This window comes from Armigeres subalbatus, unplaced genomic scaffold (genome assembly GCF_024139115.2).
Source record: "Armigeres subalbatus isolate Guangzhou_Male unplaced genomic scaffold, GZ_Asu_2 Contig899, whole genome shotgun sequence".
NCBI classification, from domain to species: Eukaryota; Metazoa; Arthropoda; class Insecta; order Diptera; family Culicidae; genus Armigeres; species Armigeres subalbatus.
This window is the reverse complement of record NW_026943699.1, coordinates 50160-60413: the sequence shown is the minus strand read 5'-3', so window position 1 is coordinate 60413 and position 10254 is coordinate 50160. Positions and strand designations below refer to the sequence as shown.

General features: G+C 43.6%; 1 protein-coding gene across 1 annotated transcript; it reads left to right on the top strand.

Annotated features, from left to right (window-relative positions):
• The first annotated feature begins 5812 nt into the window (after positions 1-5812).
• LOC134204786 (uncharacterized) lies at positions 5813-9099 on the top strand. The gene is made up of 2 exons (XM_062679586.1): positions 5813-5952; positions 8860-9099. The coding sequence occupies exons 1-2, from the start codon at positions 5830-5832 to the stop codon at positions 9097-9099; spliced, it is 363 nt and encodes a 120-aa protein (XP_062535570.1). The 5' UTR covers positions 5813-5829.
• Positions 9100-10254: the final 1155 nt, after the last annotated feature.

Below are 10254 nucleotides of genomic sequence, written 5' to 3'. Positions count from 1 at the left end.
GCGTAACTTTTTGGGGAATTTTTTGGTGACGGAATTGCTGGCGGAACTTCTGGAGTAATTCCTGGCGGATCTTCTGGAGGAATTTCTGATGGAACTTCCACAAAAATTGCTGGCTGATCTTCCAGATGAATTGCTGGCGGAAATTCCGGGTGAATTGCTGACGATATTTGCGGAGGAATTGCTGGCGGAACTTCTGCAGGAGCTCCTGGCAAAACTTTTAGAGGAGCTACTGACCGCAAAAATTACTGGCTGAACATTCGAAGAAATTGCTGGCCGAACTTGCGTAGAAATTGCTGGCGGAATATCGGGAGGAATTGCTGACGGAACTTCCGGAGGAATTACAGGCGGAACTTCCGGAGGGATCCCTGGCGGAACTTCCGAAGGAATTCGTAGCAGGACTTCCAGAGGCGCAACTTCCGGAGGAATTCCTGGCGCAACTTCTGGATGAATTGCTGGAGCATCTTTCGGATGAATACCTGGTGGAACTTCCGGAGGAATTGCAGGCGGAATTTCTGGAGGAATTGTTGGCGGAACTTCCGGAGGATTTGCCGACGCAACTTATGAAGGAATTGCTAGCGGAACTTTAGGATTATTTATTTATTCAGACTAAGGCGGAAGTGGCCTGTGCGGTATATAAGAGTCTTCTCCATTCGGCTCGGTCCATGGCTACACGTCGCCAACCACGCAGTCTACGGAGGGTCCGCAAGTCATCTTCCACCTGATCGATCCACCTTGCCCGCTGCGCACCTCGCCTTCTTGTGCCCGTCGGATCGTTGTCGAGAACCATTTTCACCGGGTTACTGTCCGACATTCTGGCTACGTGCCCGGCCCATCGCAGTCGTCCGATTTTCGCGGTGTGAACGATGGATGGTTCTCCCAACAGCTGATGCAATTCGTGGTTCATTCGCCTCCTCCACGTACCGTCCGCCATCTGCACCCCACCATAGATGGTACGCAGCACTTTCCTGTCGAAAACTCCAAGTGCGCGTTGGTCCTCCACGAGCATCGTCCAGGTCTCGTGTCCGTAGAGAACTACCGGTCTAATTAGCGTTTTGTAGATTGTCAGTTTGGTACGGCGGCGAACTCTATTCGATCGGAGCGTCTTGCGGAGTCCAAAGTACGTACGATTTCCAGCCACTATGCGTCTCCGAATTTCTCTGCTGGTGTCATTTTCGGCAGTCACCAGTGAGCCCAAGTACACAAATTCTTCTACCACCTCGATTTCGTCACCACCGATGCCAACTCGCGGTGGGTGGCTCACATTGTCTTCTCTTGAACCTCTTCCTATCATGTACTTCGTCTTCGACGTGTTGATGACTAGTCCGATCCGCTTGGCTTCCCTCTTCAGTCTGATGTAGGCTTCCTTCTTCTTCTCAAAGTTACGTGCCATAATATCAATGTCGTCGGCGAAACCAAATAGCTGGACGGACTTATTGAAAATTGTACCACTCGTGTTAATCCCTGCTCTTCGTATTACACCTTCCAAAGCGATGTTGAATAGCAAACACGAAAGACCATCACCTTGCCGTAACCCTCTGCGGGTTTCGAAGGGACTCGAGAATGCCCCTGAAACTCGAACTACGCACATCACCCGATCCATCGTCGCTTTGATCAACCGTGTCAGTTTATCCGGAAAACCGTGTTCGTGCATTAGCTGCCATAGCTGGTCCCGATCGATTGTATCATATGCGGCTTTGAAGTCGATGAATAGATGATGTGTGGGCACGTTGTATTCGCGGCATTTCTGCAGTACTTGGCGAATGGCAAACACCTGGTCCGTGGTTGAGCGTTCGCCCATAAAACCCGCCTGGTACTGCCCCACGAACTCCCTTGCAGTTGGTGCTAGTCGACGGCATAAAATTTGGGAGAGTACCTTGTAGGCGGCGTTCAGCAATGTGATTGCGCGGTAGTTGCTGCAATCCAGCTTATCGCCCTTTTTGTAGATGGGACACACGACACCTTCCATCCACTCCTGCGGTAAAACTTCCTCCTCCCAAATCTTGGTAATGACCCAGTGCAGCGCTCTAGCCAGTGCCTCACCACCGTGTTTAAATAGCTCTCCTGGTAGTTGGTCAACCCCAGGGGCTTTGTTGTTCTTGAGCCGGCCAATCTCCTCCTGGATTTCCTGGAGATCCGGAGCCGGTAGAATTATGTCCTGCGCGCGTTCTCCCAGGTCCATCACCATACCGCCATCTTCGTCTGCCACATCGCCATTCAGGTGTTCTTCGCAGTGCTGCCGCCAACTTTGGATCACCTCACGCTCGTTCGTAAGAAGGTTCCCGTTTATGTCCTTACACATATCGGGCTGTGGCACGTGGCCCTTACGTGAACGGTTGAACTTCTCATAGAACTTTCGTGTGTTATTAGCGCTGTACAGTTACTCCGTTTCTTCACGGTCTCGATCTTCCTGCTGGCGCTTTTTCCTCCGGAAAATCGAGTTTTGTCTGTTCCGCGTGTTTCGTCTTCGACGTGTTGATGACTAGTCCGATCCGCTTGGCTTCCCTCTTCAGTCTGATGTAGGCTTCCTTCTTCTTCTCAAAGTTACGTGCCATAATATCAATGTCGTCGGCGAAACCAAATAGCTGGACGGACTTATTGAAAATTGTACCACTCGTGTTAATCCCTGCTCTTCGTATTACACCTTCCAAAGCGATGTTGAATAGCAAACACGAAAGACCATCACCTTGCCGTAACCCTCTGCGGGTTTCGAAGGGACTCGAGAATGCCCCTGAAACTCGAACTACGCACATCACCCGATCCATCGTCGCTTTGATCAACCGTGTCAGTTTATCCGGAAAACCGTGTTCGTGCATTAGCTGCCATAGCTGGTCCCGATCGATTGTATCATATGCGGCTTTGAAGTCGATGAATAGATGATGTGTGGGCACGTTGTATTCGCGGCATTTCTGCAGTACTTGGCGAATGGCAAACACCTGGTCCGTGGTTGAGCGTTCGCCCATAAAACCCGCCTGGTACTGCCCCACGAACTCCCTTGCAGTTGGTGCTAGTCGACGGCATAAAATTTGGGAGAGTACCTTGTAGGCGGCGTTCAGCAATGTGATTGCGCGGTAGTTGCTGCAATCCAGCTTATCGCCCTTTTTGTAGATGGGACACACGACACCTTCCATCCACTCCTGCGGTAAAACTTCCTCCTCCCAAATCTTGGTAATGACCCAGTGCAGCGCTCTAGCCAGTGCCTCACCACCGTGTTTAAATAGCTCTCCTGGTAGTTGGTCAACCCCAGGGCTTTGTTGTTCTTGAGCCGGCCGATCTCCTCCTGGATTTCCTGGAGATCCGGAGCCGGTAGAATTATGTCCTGCGCGCGTTCTCCCAGGTCCATCACCATACCGCCATCTTCGTCTGCCACATCGCCATTCAGGTGTTCTTCGCAGTGCTGCCGCCAACTTTGGATCACCTCACGCTCGTTCGTAAGAAGGTTCCCGTTTATGTCCTTACACATATCGGGCTGTGGCACGTGGCCCTTACGTGAACGGTTGAACTTCTCATAGAACTTTCGTGTGTTATTAGCGCTGTACAGTTACTCCGTTTCTTCACGGTCTCGATCTTCCTGCTGGCGCTTTTTCCTCCGGAAAATCGAGTTTTGTCTGTTCCGCGCCCGTTTGTATCGCGCCTCGTTCGCCCTCGTGCGGTGTTGCAGCAATCTCGCCCATGCTGCATTCTTCTCTTCCACTAACTGCTCACATTCGCCGTCATACCAGTCGTTTCTCTGATCCGGGGGCACCGTGCCAAGTGCAGCGGTTGCGGTGCTACCAATGGCGGATCGAATATCTCTCCAGCCATCTTCAAGAGTGTTATATACCTGTAAGTAAAAAACATTGATCATTCGCACAGATTTCAATACTGCGCGTTCCTAGATGAGCCAAGCGAGCCAAATGGCCCGAAATCAGGCGAACAATAAATGAGACTTCAGTCTACTCTAGAACGTAACCGTGTACAGACGTTTTCTTCTAAATACCCGGATACTAAAGAAACCCTTCACCCTTCACTGTTAGTTTCGCCTACTTGCCTTTCTCCTGTTCGTTAACCTGTGATTTGGTTTGGTCTTCTGGACGTACAATAGTGGCGACGAGTAAAAAGTAGTGGAAATTGTATTTGGCATTTGGATTCTCAGCGAAGTCCCCAGCACCCTTACATCATCGTGTAAATTCCCGTTGGCCTATATCTAGACGGAAGTTACCAGGAATCGCTTCCGCCGGTAGAAATTGCTGAACACGTTTTTGGTGCAGGAACGTGCAGGTAAATCTATGAGTATTCTTCGGAGACGCTACGAAAGTGAACAAAATATATAGAAAACGTTTTTCATGCTTGACGGCCATCTTCCCGAGCAGCGTCGCAAGAAAATAGAAATCCTTTGTTAAACCTACAGTATCGAATGAATAGGGAGATTTCGGGGTGATCAAAAAGAAATCTTTCATTCTGACAAAAGAATAATTGACAATTATGTATTGTTCCTTATAAGCATTGTGCTTCATAATTAGAAAGATCGACGATTCTACGAAAACGCGTTAGAGGAAATTGAGTTTTCCGTGAGGTCCATCGAGTGGACTGTTGCAGCGACTGGCGCTTCCTATCACAAGACGTGTGAATCGTGAGTTAGCGAAAGAGAACATCAGCGGCTGCGGTTTTAAGTAGGGTAAACCAAAGGGTGAGTGATTTTCATTATTATACTCATAGTGGATCGTCGTTCAGTGTTGCCAGTTATATTGTGACGAAAATCTAATTAGATTTATTTTGTGTTTATTCTTTATTTCCAAATCATATTATTTTACAAACCGTGCGTGCAATTGCACAACCTTACACCAATTGATTATCTCTATATTGTTTCGGGAACTTTTCTTATCATTTTATTATATTTTGGAAATCTATACACTATTCAATTTTACCTTTTGAATCACTTTTTGTAATTAGTAATGGCCTCCTCCAGTATGGCTTTCACATTAGAACCATATCGAAAGGGTTATTCCTTTAACGACTGGTTCACACGATTGAAATATTTCTTCCGTGTGAACAACATAAAAGAAGAAGATAAAATGCCGTACTTTATAACCATGAGTGGCCCGGTGATTCGGAGATTAAACTCCTTTATCCAGCTGGTAATTTTGAAGAAGTCGCATTGGATGACATTGTTTCCAAACTTAAAAGCCGCCTTGATAAGACCTATCCGGATTTGGTACAACGGTACAAATTTAGTACCAGGGTACAGAAGCCGGATGAATCTACAGAAGATTTTGTTTTAAGTTTGAAACTACAGGCTGAGTTTTGTGGTTTTGCTAATTTCAAAGAGATTGCAATTTTAGATCGCATAATTGCAGGATTAAGAGATAAGCATCTCAGGCAAAGGCTTTTGAGTGAGGAAAAATTGTCACTAACTAATGCGGAGAAAATCATTGCGACGTGGGAAGTAGCCAAGGCTAATGCCGGTACTGCCGACCCCCTTCACAGGGAAGTTCCCAATCTGGTAGCAATGGTAGAAAATCAACAGCAAAATAGTACGGTTCTAGAAAGGTTGGCCAGAGTGTATGATGTAGCGAAACAGTATCAGGGATCACGAATTGACAGTATCGCAGGAAGCAGTAGAGGTCCGGTAAAAAGTCGGTTGGGGGTTAGACCATACGACCGATCACAACTAACTGCGAGGGGAGGTCGCTTGAGCCATGGTACCAGAGCTGATTCATCACGGCGAGAAGATCAGCGATATGGGCAGAGACAATGGCAACGGCCCGACTATTCTCAAGTGTACTGTAATTATTGTGGAGTTAAAGGGCATATTAAAAAAAAAGTGTTTTAAACTGAAAAACCTGAACAGAGATGCCGTTAACCTCGTTGAGTCATACAAACCCGGACCGTCAGCTGATAGGTACATATCGGAGCTTCTGGAACGTATGCGGACTCATGACTCGGATGATGATGAAGATGACGAAAGCGATTCAGGTGAATTATATTGCATGATGGTTACATCAATTAACAAAATTAGCAATCCGTGTTTGGTACAAGTCAATATTGAGAATAAAGAGTTAGAAATGGAAATCGATTGTGGCGCGTCTGTGTCGGTAATAAGTAAAAAGCGATATTTGTCGATGTTTGATAATCCTTTGCGTAGTTATTGTGAACAATTAATAGTAGTGAATGGAGCCAGGGAGAGGCAAAGGTCTTTGTGAAATATAAAGGTAAAGAAGCTGTTATGCAACTGTTGGTCATAGATTGTGATAACGATTTTTATCCTCTTTTGGGTCGAACTTGGCTGGACATGTTTTATCCCGAATGGAGAGAATATTTTAAGAATTCATTACAAATAAATAACATAAATGACATTGATGATAAAATGACTGTTGATCAGCTGAAAAAGAGTTATGCAAATGTGTTCACAAAAAATTTTTCCTCACCCATTAATGGGTTCAAGGCAGAGCTTGTAATGAAGGACGAAACTCCTATTTTTAAGAAGGTCTATGACGTTCCTTTCAGACTGAAGGAAAAAGTTGTAAGATATCTTGACAAGTTAGAAAAAGAAAAAGTAATTACACCAATAGACACAAGTGAATGGGCATCACCAATTATTATAGTAATGAAGAGGAATGATGATATCAGGTTAGTAATAGATTGCAAAGTGTCGATTAATAAATCTATTGTCCCAAATTCTTACCCCTTACCCTCGGTACAGGACATTTTTGCAAATTTAGCTGGGTGTACCTTTTTTTGTGCCCTAGATTTGGAAGGAGCATACACTCAGTTGGAGTTAACGGAAAGGTCCAAGAAGTACGTTGTGATTAACACGATGAAGGGATTATACAAATATAATAGATTGTCACAAGGAGCTTCATCGAGTGCTTCTATTTTCCAACAAGTAATGGATAAGGTTTTGGAGGGTATTCAAAATGTTGATGATGTATTAATAGCCGGGAAAACCGTTGAAGATTGCAGAAGGAAACTCTTATTAGTGTTAGAGCGTTTAGCCAAGGCTAACATCAAAGTTAATCTTGAAAAATGCAAATTTTTTGTTCAAGAGCTTACACATTTAGGACACGTTATTAGCGGAAAGGGGTTGAGACCTTGCCCCGACAAGATATCTACTATAGAGAAAGCTAATGCTCCAAAAAACGAGTCGGAATTGAAATCATTTCTTGGATTGATAAATTACTATCATAAATTCATACCAAACTTATCTTCTAAACTTTATCATCTGTATAATTTGCTTAAAAATAATGTGAAATTTATATGGGACGACAATTGTCAGAAAGCTTTTATTGAGAGTAAACATTTGCTCACCAGCGCAAACTTCTTGGAGTTCTATGACCCCAAGAAGCAAATAGTTGTAATTTCAGATACTTCAAGTTACGGTTTGGGGGGTTTGATTGCTCACATTGTAAACGAGATAGAAAAGCCTATTAGTTTTACATAATTTTCCTTGCATTCAGTTCAAAAATATACCCAATTTTACATTTAGAGGCATTAGCATTAGTGTGCACAATCAAGAAATTTCACAAGTATCTTTATGGACAACATTTTACTGTTTACACAGATCATAAGCCCCTGGTTGGAATTTTTAGAAAGGAAGGCAAAAATGCTATATACGTAACAAGATTACAACGACTGATTTTGTATTTATCAATATATGACTTCAGCATACAATACAGACCATCACATAAATTAGGTAATGCGGATTTTTGTTCGAGATTTCCATTGCAACAGGAAATTCCTGAGGAGTTGGATTTACAGACTATTAAAAGTATCAACTTCAGTAAAGATTTGCCAGTTGACTCTAAAATGATAGCAAATGCTACTAAAGCAGATGAATTTTTACAAAAAGTTTCAAAGTATATGACAAATGGGTGGCCTGATAGTTTGGAGAAACCGTTAACAGATGTTTATGCAAATCAACTAGATTTGGAAATGGTGGATGATTGTCTAATTTATAAAGGTCGGGTGGTTATTCCACATATATTGCAAAGGAAAATCCTGAAACTTCTACATGCGAACCATTTGGGAATTATAAAAAATAAAACAGTTTGCACGCCGTACAGTTTTTTGGTTTGGAATAAATACCGACATAGAAAAATACGTTAATAATTGCGAAGCTTGCAACAGCATGGTCATTCCTCAAAAATCAAACAATATTTCCAAATGGATACCAACAACAAGACCCTTCAGTAGAATTCACATTGACTTTTTTTTCTTCGAACATCGTACTTACTTACTTATAGTAGATAGTTTTTCGAAATGGATTGAAATAGAAAGCATGTGGCATGAACAGATAGTAATAGAGTTTTGAAAAAGTTAATAGCATATTTTACTCGATTCGGTTTGCCAGATTTATTAGTATCCGACAATGGTCCTCCCTTTAACTCGTTTAGCTTTGTAAATTTTCTTGAGAGGCAAGGCATAAAAGTATTCAAAAGTCCACCATATAATCCTTCGAACAATGGTCAAGCCGAAAGGTTGGTGAGCACAGTTAAGGAAGTCCTTAAGAGATTCCTAATGGATCTAGAAGTTAGAGAGTTGGATATGGAAGACCAGATAAATCTTTTTCTATTTAATTTTAGAAATTGTAATTCGACGAAAGACGGAAATTTTCCGTCCGAAATTATATTCTCATATACACCAAAGATAGTTTTAGATTTAATCAACCCTAAGAAACACTATAAAAAACAATTATGTGTACCACCATCAAATGATGAGTTTATCAATGAGCATCTAGATAGAAATTCCTCTAACAATAAAAATGATGCCCTTGGCCAGCTGATTCCCGGGGATGAAGTGTGGTACGAAAACAATAATCCTCATAATCACGCTCGCTGGATAAATGCAACCTTTGTTAAATGGTATTCTCAAAATATTTTGCAGATATCCATTGGAAGCGCCAGCGTAATGGCACACCGACAGCAAATTAGGATCGGTAAAAGCGGGTTTTCGAGGCAAGGGCCGAACGTTATCATTACGAGACACGAACGCATGGAAGATTCGGGAAGGAGTGATGAAATAGAGAGGAGCAACAGCCCAATACACACGAACGAAGAGCAAATCACAAGTAGCCTAGCAGCTGGAATGGAAATTGAAACTTCTAGGGGAACCAGAAGAAGTTGAACTTCGAAGATCAAAGCGTTCGAGAAAGATGAACCATTCAGAAGATTTTTATTACGAGTGATTACACTATCGGATATTTTTTGAAGTGTTTCTTAAATAAGCAATTATGAATTTATTACTACTTTTTCTTAAAATGAACTATAATCGTTTGACAAATGTCAGCTCTGAATTATATTTATATCTCATTAAAAGAGGGAGAATTGTTATATACCTGTAAGTAAAAAACATTGATCATTCGCACAGATTTCAATACTGCGCGTTCCTAGATGAGCCAAGCGAGCCAAATGGCCCGAAATCAGGCGAACAATAAATGAGACTTCAGTCTACTCTAGAACGTAACCGTGTACGTTTTCTTCTAAATACCCGGATACTAAAGAAACTCTTCACCCTTCACTGTTAGTTTCGCCTACTTGCCTTTCTCCTGTTCGTTAACCTGTGATTTGGTTTGGTCTTCTGGACGTACAATAAAGAGATGCTGCGCCTAGCTGCTCTTCCGTTGGAAGTGCCACTTCCAGCTGCTGCGCGTATTCTTGGGCTAGTCTACCGTCTTGTAGCCGCCCAATATTAAGCCGCGGCGTCCGACTTCGACGCGTGTTGTACACCGTCGAGAGTTTTGAGCGCAGGCATACTGCAACGAGGTAGTGGTCGGATTCAATATTCGCACTGCGGTAAGTGCGGACGTTCGTGATGTCGGAGAAGAATTTACCGTCGATTAGAACGTGGTCGATTTGGTTTTCCGTTTCTTGGTTAGGTGATCTTCAAGTGGCGTTGTGGATATTTTTGCGGGGAAAGAAGGTGCTTCGGACTACCATTCCGCGGGAGGCTGCGAAGTTTATGCATCGTTGGCCGTTGTCATTCGATACGGTGTGCAGACTATCCGGTCCGATGACCGGTCTATACATTTCCTCCCTTCCTACCTGTGCGTTCATGTCACCGATGACGATTTTAACGTCCCGCAGTGGGCATCCATCGTATGTCTGCTCCAGCTGTGCGTAGAACGCTTCTTTCTCGTCGTCGGGTCTCCCTTCGTGTGGGCAGTGCACGTTGATGATGCTATAGTTGAAGAAACGGCCTTTAATCTTCAGCTTGCACATCCTTGCGTTGATTGGCTGCCACACAATCACGCGTTGGCGCATCTTACCCAGCACTATGAAG